Source organism: Microchirus variegatus (genome assembly GCF_963457635.1).
Source record: "Microchirus variegatus genome assembly, chromosome: 3".
NCBI classification, from domain to species: domain Eukaryota; kingdom Metazoa; phylum Chordata; class Actinopteri; order Pleuronectiformes; family Soleidae; genus Microchirus; species Microchirus variegatus.
Genome location: NC_139804.1, coordinates 14600252 through 14620245, shown reverse-complemented (window position 1 = coordinate 14620245; position 19994 = coordinate 14600252). Strand labels below are relative to the sequence as shown.

General features: G+C 39.6%; 1 protein-coding gene across 1 annotated transcript in view; it reads left to right on the top strand.

Annotated features, from left to right (window-relative positions):
• Window positions 1–19994, top strand: part of LOC310924980 (NACHT, LRR and PYD domains-containing protein 3-like) — a gene marked incomplete at both ends in the record, with an annotated part of 81414 nt that overhangs the window by 55853 nt on the left and 5567 nt on the right. Inside the window, 4 exons of the mRNA XM_083886846.1 lie at window positions 6594–6789; window positions 10090–10318; window positions 14521–14750; window positions 17278–17457. Of these exons, the coding sequence (XP_083742972.1) occupies window positions 6594–6789; window positions 10090–10318; window positions 14521–14750; window positions 17278–17457 (835 nt within the window). The remainder of the gene's footprint in view (window positions 1–6593; window positions 6790–10089; window positions 10319–14520; window positions 14751–17277; window positions 17458–19994) is intronic.

Genomic DNA, 19994 nt, shown 5'->3' with positions numbered 1-19994 from the left:
AAAACTGATCAACTATCAGAAGTAGGCTGAGGGATATTTTGAGTTACTTACAGTGATTCTGAAAATGTGATTTCTAAACTTTCCAACAATGTCTAACACATCAGACAATATTTGAAGATGTGGTCATTTGAATGTAGGCACTCCTCAAACTGCTTTAGGGAGAATTTTAGCCTCAAAGATTTACACCTTCTGGGAGCCAAGAGACGGAATCATTACATTTACATTGCACAACCTCCCCCTGGTCTAAGCTGTCTGCGAAACCACACCTCTCTGTATGAGCTACTTCTCATCACAGAAATTGGAGCACAGATACTATTTTATGAGCTACACATAACAATACACATATAACACATAAAAAACTGGACATAATAACCTCTTAACATTTAAAATGAAATAACTTGAAAAAAAATATATCGGAAGGGGGGGTGGCTTATTCTGTTATAATTTATTGTCCTTACACTCATGTAGTCATATTTCCATCATCTGTTTTTGTTGTTTAATAAAAATTTAAATTTAAATATACTATATATACTTAAGAGAGAAGGATCAAAGATGGATACTTATTTCTAATATCAAATCAAATGAAATGCATTGAAGTAGCTCTGTGGTGTAGTGTGGATGGATCAGTCTGTTACTGAATGAGCTGATGATGTGCTAACTCTCATTCATATCTGAATAGTGTTAATCATATATATTTTTCAAGTCCAGTATCACCACACAGTGTTTCACTTTGAATATGAAAGTGCAAATTAAAAATAGGCCATGTGTTTTTTTTTTGTTTTTTTTTTATTCTGGCATTGCACATTGTCATGACTAAGCAGGTGAGATGGAAGAAGCACACTGTGAAAATCAAGAGAGACCGTTTCATTCTTTTGGAAACACACACCCATAAACGGTTTCAGAAGTGGTGGTATTTTTTGTAATTGATTAGTTACAGATTGGAGCTTAATATAAAAATTGCCTTGATTTGGTCAAAAAACACCAAGTTCACCAACGCAGTTACAAAATGTGAGCAGATCCCTTTAGGCTCTACTGTTTGTCGTCACATGAAACTCTCTCTTTCTCCATGCTCTTACAAAACCATGTGTTCTCCTCTGATCCCTCCACTGAAACCAGACCTCAGTCACAACGGACCTCTGGCTCTCTGCCACCACATCCTCAATAACCCTGCTCACCTGTATATGTGACACAGAGAGAGAGGACAAGTGTGTCTACATCACAGCAGGATGAGACTCTAATCAAGCTGTCCAGTACAGGGCATGTATGACTTATACAATGTGGAAAAGGCAGAAGAGAGAAGACAGAATCGTGGAATTGAGCAGTAAATATTAGGGATGCACTGACAAACTGTCCAGGGTGTACCTCACCTATCGCTCAATGTCAGCTGACGGGCACAGCACCCCCCTTGACCCTCCGGTGGAGGATAAAGTGGTAGATGATGGATGGATGGATATTATGGATGCACCAAAATAAAAATTGTTGGCAGAAACCGTAAACTGAAACACCAAAATAAAATTGGCATAATAATTGAATTATTATTTTTAATCTAATTGTGTTGTTAAGGCTGGGACTCTGTGTACTAACCTCACTAAAGTCAAGTCATTGCAATGATATAGATCAGCCTTTCTTAAAGTGTGGTCCGTGAGCGACCCCTCATGCTCTGCGAAGTATCTTTTTAAATTTAAAATATCAGTGTTTCTCAAACTTCCTGCGACATATGTGTTGTTTTCAATACCAAATGAACTAGTAGCCTGTGTAAAATCAAAAAAACATTTGTCTTGTGGCATTGTCTGACTTAAGCAGTGCAGTGGACCGGTTTGAGACACCACTGACTGCAACTGTTTATAACGGTCGGTGTGACCCTGCTGCCGTAAAACCTCATTCAATAGGTGAACATTTAGTTAAACCAGGTGCAAAGGTGATGACTAACATGTTTGGGGAAAAGCCAGCAACTAAAGTAACAGGATTCCTCTTTCTAATGATGTCGTCCAGCGGCGCATCAAATCTATGGCTGACGGTGTGGAAGATCAGCTGGTGACACATTTGCGCCAAAGCCAGTTCTTCTCACTACAGTTGTATGAATCTACCGACATTGGCAATGAGGTAAATCTGCAAATGTGTTAATTGACAAACAGAAATCAAATCCACTCTTGAAATTACTAGGGATGCACGATCCACTTTTTTTCGCTGTCTCAGCAGCGTCCCAGAAGCGGCTCTCTGCGCCACATCGCTATCGATAGGTAGCAGTTCTATTTTTGCTGTTGCTAAATCGCGTCAAGGTCAACAGAGCAGATCGCACCAGACAGCAAGTCTCACACAGAATCAAAGTAAAACACTTCCACCTCCCTTTCAAAATAAAACACAATCCGAAGGTCATGTAGCATATCAATAAAATCATATCACAACTTAACCGGTGCTACCAGGTCAGCAGTCAATTGATCAGAGGGTCTCGTAGAGTCAGCACAATGGACGACGAGTTTTCTGACATTTTATGGAACAAACAAAATCATTTCCAGATTAGTTTATTGAGAAAAAATACTGTTTGGTTGGTCTGTTGATTTGTTGGACAGTTAGAAATGAATAAATGAAGGAATTAAGTGAATCTGAAGGGGTCAGTTCATTTGTATGAGCTAGTAAATGGTGACTTCACTGAGCGTGCCCATGAGGCCAAAAAACTTCAACACAGACCCCAAAAACATGGCTGCCAGTGTTTTGTTGCTTTAAAGTAAATGTTTTTCAGTTTGTGTGGCCTTAGAATAATATTTGTATGTATTAAAGGGAAGTGACTTGCTTAAAGGAGGCCACTGTTTTGGGCCTACATATTTATACAGTAGCCTGAAAGAACCCGTGTTTTGCATTTTGAAGTGGGAGTTTACCACTGAAATGATAGTGAATGACATTATCCATATAAACCACCAATGGAGCAGAGGCAAATGCCACTCTGGTATGCTTGGGGGAAAAGAGGGGTGAAGGGAGGAGTCCCTTTTTAACTAACTTTTGCATTAATCTTTCAGATTAATTAAGTTTATTAACAAACTCACCAAATGAGGCAGCAGTAGGCCAACAGCTGCCATGTTCCCACCCCTAAAAATGCTGATTTTATCCATAGGCTTTGGTCAATAGGGTCAAGTATCACTGCTGATCAGAGCTAAATTAATGGCTTTGAGATGTACATTTTTTTGAGAAAGCCAGACAAATATGGGCAGGATTGTTTGGCCTTGGCTATGAGGTATTGAGAGCCATTCTATTGTAGAATTCTGGGTATTTTGTGTATTTCATCTGCCATGACATAAACTCTCTTGAAGAGATGCTCCAACAGCAATCTACAGTTTGAACACACGACACAGACATTGTTTTCCATTTGCATGGCTGATAATGTTAAGTGGCGGAGACTGTGGCTCCAAATGCACCGCAGATCTGCACCATCCTCACACACGTGGTATCATCTGCTGGATGTTCCAGCACTTAACTCGGAGGGGAAGGACCATTAGAGGCAATCAGGTCCGTCATTCTTAATGGGCTGAACGGGACAAAATGGAGATGGACACTCGGTCTAGTGGAAGAGTTAATGCTCCAGCCCACTTGAGCACTAGGTAATGAGAGAAAGGCAGGTGGAAGTGATGTGACGGTACATCTGTGGTTGAGACACAAGCCTTAATGGAAACCAGGCTGTGGGCTCTTTTACACCAACAACTGGGGAGCCACTCAGTGGAATTCCCTGCAGTCAACATGATGCATGTGTTTGTTTGTGCATCTGTGTGTTTTCTTATTTGTCTGCTTAAAATCTCAGTGTCTTTGAGCAAACTAACTTTATTTTTTTACCTTAATTCATAAAGTAGATGTTTACTTGTGATTTTTTCAGACAGTGCAATATTGTTTGATATATTGTAATCAAGTTTCCTACATTTATATACATTAATTATTTTATTATTATTTATTATTTTATTTATTTAAAAATAATTGTGTGTGTGTGTGTGTGTGTGTGTGTGTGTGTGTGTGTGTGTGTGTGTGTGTGTGTGTGTGTGTGTGTGTGTGTGTGTGTGTGTGTGTGTGTGTGTGTGTGTGTGTGTGTGTGTGTGTGTGTGTGTGTGTGTGTGTGTGTGTGTGTGTGTGTGTGTGTGTGTGTGTGTGTGTGTGTGTGTGTGTGTGTACACACATATTATCTGCAAGCTAATTAATTGGGCTAGTATTTGCCCCCTTTTTTAATAATTTGCAATAATTCAGCGTTGTTTAATTAGGGTTCGAGCACGACAGTGCAAGAACCCTATTGAAACTGAAAGAGTTATTATTAATTAAAATTTGTATATATTTTTTTATTGTCTTTAATTATTTGACGATTTGTTTCATGAATTTAATTTTCATAATTTATTGTCTATTAAATATAAGTGCAAAGCAGTGCAGACCTAAAATGCAGGTTATAGAGACAGAAATGCATCAATTGCCCCTTGAGTCAAAATATTATCTTCTATACACTAGGGTTGCAGCAATGAATACATTTTTTTACCAATTATTAAATTAATCGCTATTTATATCCGCGAAAATGGGATATTATGGAATCGGTCTCGCGCGCCCGCGTCCGCATGTTTTTGGCCGTTAACGCGATAACTGGAAAGGCGTTTGAGATTAAATTTTCTTATTTTTTTTATGGGTCACATACCCCCTGTAGATGATCCCTATTGATTTTGAGCTGTCTACCATTATTATTAATTAATATAAAAACCATATTTTCGCCTGTATCTTCCAAAGTATTGCAGGTATTGGCTTCAAATGTTGCATGGGCATCACATACCACCTGAGAATTATCCCTATCTATGTAGCTTTATTATTAATTAGCAAATTAATTAATTTATTATGCTAAAAACACATTTTCGGCTTTATCTTCCAGACTGATGGAGATATTGTCTTAAAATTTTGTACAATGATTCATGTAACAACTATCTACAAGTACAGTCATTATTACTTTGGCTATGATTGGTAATAGTTACATAATAAGTTAACTGGTTAACTTATTAGTGAACACAGAAAAAATAGTTAAGGCAGTTTTTCTTTATTGCGCTCATTTGGACACATTAAGGATATCATGGGTTTATTTAGCACTTTTTCATAATATTTATTACATTATAATATAAATTTATTAATTATCATATAAAAAATAGTTAAGCCTCAATTTCTTTATAAATGCATTGAATGGAAAGTTTGAACATATTGTATGCTTTTTCATGACATTTGGACACTTTGAAGATATGGCAGGTGTGGTTAGCATTTTAATATTCATAATATTTAACAAGGTATAATAGGTTAACTAGTTTTATTAAAAACTAGAGAGAAATGTATGAGTTCAGGTATTCTGTGTTCAATATCGAGTTTATATGAATACTTTGAACATGTATAAAGTGTAGTCAGCATTATATTATAATATTTAACAGTTATTTTGTTGAATTTATTAATAATTAATTAAAACAGTTAGTGGCAGGTGCGAGTGCGTATACTTTGGGTATATTGGAAAGTTGAGGATTGGACAAGTTCGCAGATATACCCCTTGCTGTCGGTTAGGCTAGTTTGATAATTGATTCAACTTTTAAAAAAAAATAAAAATTAGATTTGTGGATAAAACAAAACATTTGAGAACATCATCATTTCCAGGTTTGGAAGACACTTGCAGACAAAATGTTTCCACGTTGTGGACCAAACTATTAATCGATGAAGCAAATCCTCTAAGCCTAACATGCTGTAGATCTTTTTACAGCATGAACTTTGATACATTTCTCAACTTTTTCACTGCGTGTGTGTTTCTAGGAGGACCAGTGGTCAGATGAGGCTGACCTTTTGCTCTGTTTGCTTAGTGGACATTCTTCTGAGCACAGTGACACTGAATCATCTGTGCCCGTCAGCTTGCTCTTAATGAAAAGAAACACTGAAATCTTTCTGCTGTCTGAGTTCCACTGTCACTGGTTGAAATGACAAGAGCTGGTGGTTCACCATATCATCTGTAACTGATTAACTTGTAAGCAGTCCTAAATTAAACCTGTCTGCTGTTGGTTTTTGTGCTCTCCGCACACACACACACACACACACACACACACACACACACACACACACACACACACACACACACACACACACACTGCATTGAGTACATGTGGAAGAACCACATGATTTTCTATGGTTTCAACAAATCCAGCAGAATGAGACGGCATAGCATAGCATTCTTAAGATTGCAGCTGTAGATTTGATCACTTCTGTTAAGTAGCTAAAATCTGTTTCTCTTGGTGTTCTCGCTGGCACCGTTTTCATAACCTCAAATATATACCGATAATGATACCAAGCTGTGTAACAAATAACAATAATAAATCTTCTTCCATAAAGAAGAAATGGACAGCCCACAGGATGACTCAGTTTTTATTTACATTTTAACAGTCTGTGCATAGTGGAACATACAGTTCCGGATATTGGGGATTGTATCACATTTTTGTCTTTAAAATATCTATTCCAGTGATTTTGACAAGTATCGGACCGATACTGAATATCGGGTCATCCCTGTTTTAAACAAAAAAGCTTACCCTAAAATCAGTTTGTTGTCTCTGTCCCTTCAGGTCCTTATGGTTGAGGTGGTGTGTGGAGCCCCTTGCCATGCCTCCTGCCATGACAGACCTCCTGGACATATGGGCGGCCCACTCTCCTCTGGCTGGACATGCTCCGGACCAGATCACTGTGGACTTTCTCCTGCCCACTGGTATCTACATCCAGATGGATGTTCCACGTGAGGCAACCATTCAGCACATCAAGTTGGTGAGTGGCGATTGGGTTAAACATGTATAAGTTTATGAGAAAGGTAAAACAATATGTGGAATATGTAAAGAGATATACACTATATGGACAAAGGTATTCGGACGCCTGACCACCGCACCAAAAGGGGACTGTAATGACATATTTAATGCATACAGCATGTCGCTGCTGAGATATGTGATGCCATGAGATCAGGATGGATGGATGCATCAATAGATAGATTGGACACAATACAGACCATTTAATGTCATGTACACACTACACACAGACATTATTTTATGGCTATTGCATGACCGAAGTGGCTCTCGTGGCTAACTGGGTGTTTCTTGTTTGTGAGCAGCTATAGTTAGTTAATAGCTCACAACATCATACATGGCTACAATCACTAATGTGAATGTCATTACCAGCCTTACATATCCTCCAATTACCTCCTACACCACAGCCTGATGCGCCTCTTCCCAGAAATGTAGCTCTGCTCGCTGCACAACACACTCACGCACAAGTATGAATGCATCCGCCACATCCATCATATTTCCATAGATTTTACTGGCTCTCTCACCCAAGTGATTATTTGGAACACTGTTTCCCCTGTAGTTTTTTCAGCAGTAGTGCTGGTGTCCATAAGGATGCTACAACAGTATCACAATGTGGTTTTGATTTAACTCTCCAATGAATTATTTTAAATTATTAGATTTTGTACCTTTTTGCTTTTTGAATGTGCAGCTTTTGGGGCTCACTTGTACTAGTTGTGAGTGGAAATCATCAGTGGCACATTGACATTGAAATAGGGCAGGATAAATTGGATAAACAAGCACACCAATATGCACTAAAATAAATAAGTTAATAAAATAAAACTTCTGGTAAATGGACAACATAGGGTGCATTCACACCAGCCCTTCTAAATCGAATCCTAATGTGTACGCTCAGAAAGTCAGGGTTCGTTTGGGGAGGTGTGAATGTACAACCGAACTCTGGTCCGCCTAAAAACGTAGGTCTTGGTTCACTTCAAGTGAGCCAAATTCAGGAAGCAGACTACAACGCAGAGCATTGTGGGTACACACAACCTAAACATATGCCCATGTAGAGGAGGGTTATACGTTATTCAAAAGGTTTGGTTCGTTTCACTAAAGTGCGAAAGTGTAGAAGCAAACTCGGCCCAGCTGAATGTTGCAATCTCCAATTGAACAGTCCCCAATCATACTGAGTCTAGTGGATTATTAGGTGTGAAAATGACCTGGGCAGTCTGGCCAGCCATGGCAAAAACCTTTAAGGAAAATAAAAGAAGAAACAATATTTGCCCTTTGGGAGCCCCCTTTTCACTTCGGAATTTAAAAATCGCCATAGTTACTCTTTCTATAAAAACTCCTGTTGTGTATGATTGATATGTAGCTTGCACTGACACAGTGGCTGAAACATGTTTCCTCCAGACAGGCACCATGGACTAAAAGCCTGGGGGGTTGGGTTGTTCTGAATGGCTTGTACTTGTACACATTTGAAGGACTTGTCTTGCATTTTATTAAAATTCACCCTCTGGCTTCATCAGCCCTGTAATATGTCTGTAAACAGACATATTTTATCCATTTACCCTAACATTCACCGATATCTTTTATAAACAATGATGTTTTGTTTATTTTTCGTGGAATTCTATAATGCATTGGGATTTTCTTGGGACTGTATGTAAATGTAAATATGGGTATGCTTACAAATTATATGGCTAGAGAGACTTTATGCTTTAGAGAAGAATAGGAAGTGAGAGACCCGAGACCGAGACCAAATCCTACAATGTGTTACTTTTAAGTGACGCTTTCCTTTACTGATGAGCATCTGTAACATTTTCTTGTCATGGACAAATGGGTATTTTAATGCACATGTAATTGTTAGTCACTGTCTCCATGTAGATGTGTCATCTACTACTATTAAACCAAAAGCCCCCGAAAAAAGCCTCAAGATGTAGACGACGTAAACTGGCAAGTGAAAGTGTCGTCTGGAGGTGTGGATACATGGAAACTGGTAAAAACTCCTCCCTTTAGGGCTCGCCACAGTGGATCATCTTACACCAAATGCCCACATGTCCTCATTCACAACATCCATGAACATTCTCTGTGGTCTTTCTCTTCCTGCCTGTGAGCTCCATCTTCAACATTCTTTGTCCAATATAAATTTAAAATATCGCACAACTCCTTAACCAATATAAAGTGTCACACAGCAAATGATTAACAAGGCTTTATGAATGACTGTGTTTCATACGAATAAAAAGTAGATTTGATTTCTAAGAACGCAAACTCTAATTTCTTTATGTAATTTTCAAGGAAATGAAAGTAAACATGTGACAAACAGTGGCACAGTGGCCATAACTCTATACAATGATTAATTTAGGAGAAGATGCACAATCAAATAATAAAATTGTCTATGCATTTTTTGCATGTGATTTCAACGGAAGATGTTGTCAATGCAACATAAAATCACGAGTGCTCATGGAGAAGAAGGTATCTGTTGTGCGGGCATTTGTGTGTTATAACGCAACAACACACACACTCACGCCCAACACCCCCCACACTGTGATCATGCTGTACAGGCACACAGACATGAATCATGCTACGGTTGGCTGCTGGACATGTTCCACAGACACACAAGTGTTCAGGTTCATATATCCATAAGAAATAAAGATCTCAACGAAAAGAACTTCATGATAATCATAGCTGGTAGGGATGCATGATACAGTCCATGGAGTTGCCCCCCCCCCTTTTTGCAGCTATAACCACTTGCACTACTTGTGTGTATTCAGAATCAGAATACTTTATTATTATTATTATTATTATTATTATTATTTAGTATTATACAGTATTGTTTTTTATTTTACATTTTCTTCCTTTCCCTTGCATTTTCTTTTTCCTTCTCAACACAGGTGAGGTAGTGGCTTGGAGAAAAGGGTGAATTTCATTGCAGAGAAAACATGTTACTTAAGTAGTGTGATTCAACATAATATTTTTAATAATCATGGAGCAGAATATAAATAAACATTAAAAAAATATATTTTAAAATGAGGGAGGTGCCATCTATTCAGCCTACTGTTGCAGTTATTAGTCATATGGGGAGATTTTGGTATGTTTGCCGATAATCTGATATCTGCATCCCGAGTTCCTGGATTGACACTCCTTGTGGCCCATGTGGAAATTGTTAATAAATCACGAGGACTGTGTGCTCTTGAGCCAGACAGCATTTCTAAGTTGTTCACATGTAATGTAAATCAAAGACAGATGGCACACTTAAGTTTAACCCCCCGGTTATTCCTCTGTCCTCCAGCTCTTATGGAAGCAGGCGCAGACGTTGCCACTGTTTGTGGCCCTGGGCGAGATGGAGAGCCACATGTTCGAGTGTGTCAACCAGGCTGCGGTGCACGAAGAACTGGAGGATGAAACCCGCCGGCTATGTGACGTTCGGCCCTTCCTGCCAGTCCTCAAGCTGGTGACACGCAATTGTGGTCGGGCTGAACGTCTGCTGGATTCCAAAATTGGGGTTCTCATCAGCAAAGGTGAGGCAGCATCACTGTTAGAAGTTCAATTGATTTACTAGCACACACACTAATTAGTGATAGTGAATTTGACCGATATTTGTGAACACACAAAAACTGGGAGCAAGAGCAGTGGGTAGTACTTATCTGTGGGAGTTGGTTACCTTGCTCAGGGCCACTGCAGCCCTTGACTTGTCCTAGGCTTACAAGACACCATTATTTAAACATACAGATGAGCAAGCTGGAGTAGAATGCAAATCACAGCCAGTGCTCAACAAATAAACCTTCCTAGTGTTTTTTTTCAGGCAATTTTCTGTATATTACGCATTACCATCCATTCTTTTGTCATCAGTGCACCAGAATATTTCTGGGTTTTGAGAAAATGTATCATTCAGTAAAGGTGTTCTTCACGTCATCATAGAGAGGACACTGTTTTCTTCATGTACATTCTTAAATCTGCCAGGTTCAAGGGTGAGGGTAAAGCCCAATTTATACTCCTGCGTAAAGTGCTCTACGTAGGTTACACAGAGCCCTCTGCGTCGACGCAGAGCCTGTCGGAGAGTCTCCGACTGCACAATATATTTTTCTCCGTCACTCCGTCAAGTGACAACATAGTAGCAAGGGCTGCGATCGGTCCTCAGGACAGGCCAAGCTAACGCTGCGCTGTGCCGGCCACTGTGCTCTCCGAGGGTCCACAGAGACGGAGCTGATCATCGCCGACAGTGTCGCTGCCAAACTATAAATACGTCATACCTTAATACACAAACCACATGTTTAGACTTTAAATGGCTAATTTCTCGCCTCAAATGATCTTAAAACTGCGTTCCGGAACAGAAACGGCCACTGTCAATGTTATTCAGCTGCAACAACAACAACAACATTCTTTCTCTCTCCGACGCCATTGCTTACTGTAACCAAAAGCACAGCAACCTTGCGTAGCGACCCCTACTGTTCAGGCGGGAAATTGCAGTGCGTATCCGGCACCACGACGGAGAAGTATGAAGGCTCGTGGGGTCTCCGTGGTTACGCAGTCGGATAACGCATTACGCAGTCGGAGAAGTAAAATGTGGCCTTAAGGATTGCTGTTCTGTGACTAAGGAGCACTGACTTCTTGATTAATTTCCTTTAACTTAAGGCTTCGCACAGCAGGTAATCATGAAAGCCCTCACTCACTTGTCTTTCTCTCCAACCGAGTCATTTACTCTTCCTGTTTGACATCCCCAATAAAGAGAAGCACTTAAAGAGTAGGTAAGTGGGACACTAAGTCTATCCTTAAGTACCTCCACCAGTGCACTAAGTATGTCTCCTACTCTGCACATTTAGCCCTGCCATCAGCAGCCCTGCTGTCTGGGTGTGGAATGACCAGATGTGTTTCTGACATGTCTTCCATCACCTCATCACTTTGTGTTATCAAAGTTGAAGATTATTTCATTCAGAGGAGCACACAAGATCGATTGCTTCCACTGATGAGCAAGCCCAGTCTTCTGAAGTAATCAAACATTTGCAGCAGGTTCTCTCATAGAATATTTATTAATGCATAAGAGGAAAATATATTTCTTACTTTACAGAGGAGCTTTTAAGTTCTCATAGTTGGTTGATTGTGTAATCGACTATTACAACTTCAGCTTTACACAATAGTAGATACATGCTGAATGTGCAAGAAAATAGACCAGGGCATTTGTTTCTAATGTAGAAATATGGAGTGTTTGTATTAGGGCTGCAACAATTGATGGATTGTTGAATCAATTACTAAATGAATCGTGACCCATTTTGAGAATCGGTTATTCAGTTTATAGTTTTTCAGATTTTTCAGCTTCTTAAATTTGAATATATTCTGGTGTATTTGCTCCATTAGAAAAAAATAATCATAACTGAAAAATGTCGGTTTGTCAACAAAGCAAGACATTCAAGAACATCATTTCCAGGAAAACACAGATCAACATTTTCTATCAATTTATGGACCTAGCAAATATTTGATTAATCGATTATGAAAATAATCATTAGCTCTAGTTTGTATTATTGAATAATATATTTTATCGATATGGCAAAATGACTGCCTGCAGTTTTCAAATCGCAGCAGGGAGGCACAATAGATGTTAAAGCTAAAATTGCATCATCCTGACCTAGACATCATAAAGTACAGAAAATCAGAAATCATTTAAAATAGTTTTCTTAAATGAAAATGAGAAGAGCTATTCATATCTATAATATTGTGAATCATATTGCAATCATAGTTTCAGTCAGAATAATCGCAATTAGATATTTATTGAAAATATATTTCAGCCCCAGTTTGGATCACAGCAGACTTCTTCAGAGGGAGACGGGCAAAGGTGGATGAGGGTTTTGGAGTTGGAACAATGAGCAAAGAAACCAGAAAACATTCATTTCACAAGTTGAAAAGTCATATAACCTGTATTAACACTCATAGGATTATCAATATAGTGGATGATTAGTTTAGTTATTGATTAATAATCGATTAATTAATAATCGTTGCTGCAATTACTGTGACTTTAGACATGATATCATCATGTTATGATAAGGTATCTGTGATGGCTTTTCCTGGGTTTAAAGGTTATTGCATCATTATATCTATATGAAATTAATTTGTGAAATAACTATCATATTTTATATATAATATAAAATAGAACATATACAGTGGAGGGAATACGTATCTGATCCCTCACTGATTTTGTAAGATCAAGAAATTAACTATAAAGAAATGGTCTATAATTTTAATGGTAGGTTTATTTCAACAGGGAGAGACAGAATATCAAAAAGAAAATCCAGAAAATCACATAAAACAAAAGATTTAAATTATTTAGCAATTCATTGAGTGCAAATCCTTAAGGTTTCGAGGCTGTCGCTTAGTAACTCAAAGCTTCAGCTCCCTCCACAGATTTTCTATAGGATTTAGGTCTGGAGACTGGCTAGGCCGCTCCATGATCTTAAGCCACTCCTTTGTTGCCTTGGCTGTATGTTTTGGGTCATTGTTATGCTGGAAGACCCATCCATTTTAAGTTTCCTGGCTGAGAGAAAGTGTTGGTCACCCAGGATTTCATGATAGAAGGCCCCATCCATCTTTCCCTCGATGTGGTGAAGTTGACCTGTCCCATTAGCAGAGAGACACCCCCAAAGCATAATGCTTCCACCTCCATGCTTGGCAGTGGGGATGGTGTACCTGGGATCATAGTCTGAATTCCTCTTCCTCCAAACATGGCGAGTTGAATTGATTCCAAAGAGCTCGATTTTGGCCTCATCTGACCACATCACCTTCTCCCAATCATTAAGGTGTTCAATGGCAAACTTCAAACGGGCCTGTACATGTGCCTTCAGGGGGACCAGACAAGCGCTACTGGATTTTAATCCATTACGGCGTAGTGTGTTACCAATGGATTTCTTTGTGACTGTGGTCCCAGCTGCCTTGAGATCATTAAGAAGCTCCTCCTGTGTAGTTCTGGGCTCATCCCTCACCTTTCTCATGATCATTGATACCCCACAAGGTGAAATATTGCATGGCGCCCCAGACCGACAGAGATTGATAGTCATTTTATGTTTCTTCCATATTCTAATATCGCACCAACAGTTGTCTCCTTCTCACCCAGCTTCTCGCCAATGGTCTTGTAGCCCATTCCGGCCTTGTGCAGGTCTAAAATCCTGTCCCTGATGTCCTTAGAAAGTTATTTGGTCTTGCCCATGATGAAGAGATCTGCAAAGAGGAGTGGTCCAAAATTCCTCCTGAGATGTGTACAAACCTGGTGATGAACTACAAGAAACGTCTGACCTCTGTACTTGCCAACAAGGGTTTCTACACCAAGTACTAAGTAATGTTTTGATAGGGGGTCAAATATTTAGTTCACTCAATGAATTGCAAAATAATTTAAATATTTTGTTTTATGTGATTTTCTGGATTTTCTTCATGATATTCTGTCTCTGCCTGTTAAAATAAACCTACCATTAAAATTATAGACCGTTCATTTCTTTGTTAGTGGATGAATGGGGGATCAAATACTTATTTCCTCCACTGTGTATATACTGCATATATATGTACACTATCTACCATCATGCTGCATTCACTAAAAAGATTTGCCAGATTTGCTAATTACTTACAGTCTCGTACAACATTAGAATTTTTTTGCAAGATGCTACGGGAGTCAAATCTGTACACTTAAATTACCATATATTACAGTAAATATTTAACCATGCCCTTTTCCAACCTCCACTAGGCCTCCATGAGTTGGATGCCATCAATGACCAGGAGGTGAAGGACTTCCGCACTAAGATGTTTCGTCTGAGTGAAGAACGGATGCAGCGAGTCCACGCGATGACGTGCAACGAGTGGCTACAGGCCTGCTTCTCACCGCTGCTGGAGCCAGTGCCTGCAACGCCAATCACTGATGGAGTCAGCGAGCGGTCAGCTGACCTGAAAGTCATCATCCACTTTGAGCAGTCTCAGGTAAGAGTCTGTAACTCAGGGCTGAAAATGGCACCTCTTTAAACTCAAGCAGCACACTGTCTAAATGTATATAAACCTCCAGTACTGGACCGTCATTAGACAAACTAATTATTTACCTCTTTACACTCAACACAAAGAACATCAACGCAGCAACCCAGTGTACACATCCATCATTATTTTACATTTACACTGTTGATTGGGCTATTTTTTGCTTTTATCAATGTGGTCTTATCTTTTATCAAAGGGCCCTTCTGGTTTTAAATGTCCTTTATCAGAGATTAACAATAAATAGTACATGGTAAAAATACAGTGTTCATGACAATGTGAAATATGTTAACAGCTTCAAAGTTCAGAAATGGTCTAAAATGACTGTATCAAAATAGTAACCGTATCGGTCGATACTTAGTACGTTTTTGATGTCAATATGGGATGCAAAAAAGTGGTATTGGGCAAACACTAATTACTGAGCGCACTTAGTTTTTTTGAGTCCCACATGTGCAACAACTAAACAACTAAATTAATGGAGATCTATTCATTGATTATGAAAATCAGTCGCTGCAAGGCTATATTGAACTTATTTCTGTGAATATTTTTGCCAGTTTTGGACAATATCCAATTAGAATATACTGAATTAAAAGTGCTTATGTAAAACGAAAATGAATGCAGATCTGGATAATTCGATTTTGTTAATATAAGTATCTGTTGTGTTTGCTCTTGATCTAGTTACTGTACAGTTGCTGAAAATCTGTTTGTTGTTTTGAGCAGTCATTGGCAGTGTGTGTGCTCTCAGAGAACCTTCTATTCAAATCACAAAACAGATGGTCATGTCCCTCCAGACTCTTGTATATCAGCCTTCATGAACATCACAAACAGCCATAGACGAGAGCTGGCCATCTGTGCTGCTGCACAGGTGGACTTTTACATGGTCTTATTTAGGAGGCTCAACACAATAAGCCACATTACAGACAGGAAGTGTGGTGCTGTGGTGTATTGTTGTAAAGTGAACAAGACCAAGGTTCAGTGTGAACCTTCCTTTTAGTGATGTCATTAGACTCATTCACTGTTTTACCTTCCTTCACCCCATAAGAATATCTATCATATATGTAATATATATGTAACTTCCACCTTAAAATAATTAAAATAAATGCTGTAAAATGCTAAAGGACTTTGAGGATAGTAAAGCTTTATTGGTTTAGTTTGTTAGCTGTGGCCATTTCTGATGTTAATTATTAATGGTTGACATTTTTATTGGACTTACAGGAAATTAAAATTCCATCTCAGATATGAGGTCAGTGCTCTGCTATAAATAGGACACAACAGTCGGCCTCAGTGTGTTGCAGAAAAGCCCTGCTGTGCTCATGTGTGGAGGATTCACATGCATGTTTACACATTCTCTACACAGCCACTCGAGCATGATTGTGTGAGAGGGATCATGTGTATCACATGTGTCCAACTCTAGGCCCAGGGGCCACATCCAGCCCCCATACAAAAATATTTGGCCCACCAGATAATGTATTTCCTCCGGTTGTGAGCAGCCGGTATGTTAAGCTCTCTCCATTTCCATTATTATTGTTATTATTATTATTATTATTGCATTTATGGGATAGTTGTGTTTTTTTTTTATTAAAGTGTGGGTTGTATGAGGTACTTACACATAGTCAGCACTGATGGCACCCCAGTGCAGAAAACCAACGTAAGACAATGTGATAGCTTTACATGGTTATCAGAGGGGACACATGGAAAAACTGATTTTAGAAAATTAGGAAAGGCTCATTTTATAAAAAAAATTCCTGCTTAAGTCTATGATATCCTAAAAATATTTGCACTTTATCTGGCCATTAGATGGCCTTTTCCAACCAGAGATTGAAGTTCCCTTTGTAAAGCGTTCACTTTCTTAATGCACCAAAGTCCATTAAGAAAATAACAGATTTGCACTGCTGCCTTCACCACTACGTTCAAGCTTGGTTTTCGTGACACTGGTGTATGAAAACCTTTGTTTGGATTTTCCTAAATGACACAAACTTACCAAATGAGGCAGCAGTAGACCAGCAGCTCCTGTGTCCCTGTGTGCTAAAAGTGGTAGAAAGATGGGCAGTAAAATTAGAGTTAAATGGTCTGTATTTACAGTATATAGTGCTTTTCTGATAACCACTAAAAGCTGCTTTACAATACACTTTTGCCATTCACACTCATTCACTCAAGAGCAACATGGGTTTAAGAGTCCATGGGCTTGCCATGTGTATTGATGTGACTAGCAGAGCTAGTTTTACTACTGAGCTACCCTTGTCTTGTTTGCAAACAAAAGCCTGCTCAGTAGAGAAATAGAGTGGCAAACATACACAAACACACAGCGCCACTGACTTTGTGTCAGTACCTCATACAAGCACACTTTATCAAGTCTGTTCATTCTTGTTGAATGTCTGTATGTTCCTCCCCCTCCACACTTTAAATGTATTTTGAATTCTGTTTTGATACCGTCTGTGCGCCGACACTTGACTCTGTTCCTCTTTCCTCACTCTTCTTGCAGGACTTTGCCGTTCTGAAGGTGTTATCATCTTGCAACACCACAGAGCTGATGGAGTTGGCTGTGAAGAAGTGGCTGACCACCCACGGTCCTGAGGAGGAGGCCTGGAAGAGTCAGTACATACTGAGGCTCAGTCAAAGTCTGGAGTTTCTCTGTGGAAACCACCCACTCATTCAATACAAGGTCAGTGGGCTGTGTATCAGAGTTAGAGCCATACATTCTGAGTTAGATGTAGATTAAGGTTTGTAGGCACAGTGAAGTTGTTACGGCCTCCCTTAAAAATAAAAGCATGGCTCGAATAGGAGACCGAACATAGAAGGACGCCACAAAGTTGCCCAATGAATAATTTTTGTTTTATTAAACGAACATTAAAATTAGATCAAAGGGAAAAGGGTTGGAGAGCCCAGCAAAAATAAATAAAAGGTGGGTAGCGTCTGCCCATTGGTGGGCCCTAGCACGACAATGTATCAGCCAGAACATTATCCCTACCCTTGACATTGTCTGACCTCTATGTTGAAGGCTTGCAAAAACAGCGCCCATCTCATCAGTCACTGATTGGTGTTCTGCATCTGTTGAATAAACACCAAAGGATTGTGGGACACCAACAGAGCAGACGTAAACTTCAAAATGTTTCAACGCTACGATCAGGGCGAGGGCTTTCTTTTCGATAGTTAAAAACATAAGTTTGCAGAAATCTGTGCAGAATCTATCAGTTCCATCTGACTTATTTACAAGGACACCCGGTGAGTTCCAAGAGCTACAAGTTGGCTCTGCAATTTTCCACGTCAGTGTCTTGTCATAGCACATGTGTACTAGTTGGCACATCTGAAATAGAGACAAATGAGATTTTATCCGGTGCACCACATCTTTACACCTACAGTATTCCAAATGTGAAAATTGGTCATCAAGTGCGGACAAAAATTCAGAATTTTTAAATCGTCCCTGAAAAACCCCAGAAAAAAACAGACTTCATCATCATTCATAGGGGAGACAGCAGCCCCCCCAGTGGTTTCAGTGTTGACAGCAACGCCTCAGTCCGAGGCTCATCAATGTTTTCAGCACTTGACAGTGACACATCAGCTGGACTGTCGTTCACTTCAGTACCAGACAGTGCCATTACAGCTGCGGATGCGTGGGGTGGTGTTCATTTACACACAAGTACACCATCATTTAAATAATACCTGGTGGGCACTTTCCCAATTTTGTTCCACACTACAGTATCAAAAAGCGGTGCCAAGGACTGGTCGTTTTGTTGTTCAGTAATAAGCTGTTGATGTGACATACAGATTTTTCCTGATCAGGGGAAACAACTAAACGAGCCGTAGAACACACACGTTTGGAGACAGTGGAGCTGGAGAAATGGGTGACTGCTGTGAATAAGGTCAACCATGAAACTATCTCCAAATTCAATTTCCCCCACCATCTCAGTTTGCTTCTGTCTCTCAGACATAGCGCATGTCACAGTGCAAACTGAGAACACGTCCGGGTATCTTTGACATAGCTCATCCGGATGGTCAGTGAGAGGAACTGAAGTGACTAAGGGATTCAGGAGTACTTTACTGCCAGCTAAATCATTTCCTAATATGAAACGCCTTCAATGGGAAGACGAGAATTAACCCCAACAACTACATTCCCTTTAACCAACTCCGAGTCAAGGTAAATTGAATGCAGAGGCACCACTCATGAAATGCTTGCCAAATCCACAGATTTGTCACAGATAAGGGCAACATGTCTTAATATATCATAACTGACTGTGATGCTGCAGTGTCCTTTAACATAGTGATGGATAATTTGGGATCGGAATTCAATAGAGAAACCCAACCTTTAATCAGAAAAGGCGCATTCACACCAGATTTAAATGAAGCAGGATTTAACAGAGACTGCTGAAGAGGTGAAACCTCAGCTTTTACTAAAGTAACTGCCTTAGGAGATTTGTTTAGTTTTTTTATTTAAGGCAAAACAGTTGTTCATAGTATGTCCCTGTTTTTTGCAATAGAAACAAACTGGTTTATCCTTAATAATCCCATTTGTAATATTTTCTTTTAACCCATCGATCGAATAGCATTTCTTTTTTTGTCTTTTACTTACGGAATTTCTGGCAATATGCCTCCGGGACTAATTTGTAGGCTCTCAATATGGCAGCTTTAACAGTCTTTAACTTTAACAGAGAAGTAGCAACACGCTCCAACAATGCAAAATACATGCCCACATCCTCATCATTAAATTTCGAAACTGGAAAAGCACTCGGAGATCGCAGACCTCCACAAAGGCAGCTCAGTGCCTACAAAATACACCCCGCAGGCGCGCCTGGGTCAGACAGCGAGAGTTGTAACCAGCGATAGCGTCTAGATCACGCCCAAAATTGAGTCACTTGGCGGAGGTCAATAAAGACGAATGCATTTATTGATGTCAAATGTTCTTGATGGAGGGTCAGAGACAGAGGATGACTGTAATTCCAGTTCCTTTAAACACAGCTGTCTCTTCGTCTCCTCCTCCATTTTACGCATCTCAAATTCGTTAATGATCTCCTTCTCTTTGAGGTCTCAACGGCGCATTTCGATCTCCACATCCTTCAACCTAAGCACTTCATCAGGGGTTCGGTTTGCCCACAGGTGAAGTGAATTTAACTGTCCCTGGATCACTAGGCAAAACGGCTTTATCAGACAGTGCAGACCACAGGTCGCTTTTAATCACTTTCTCAGCAGCGGTTTTAGGGACAC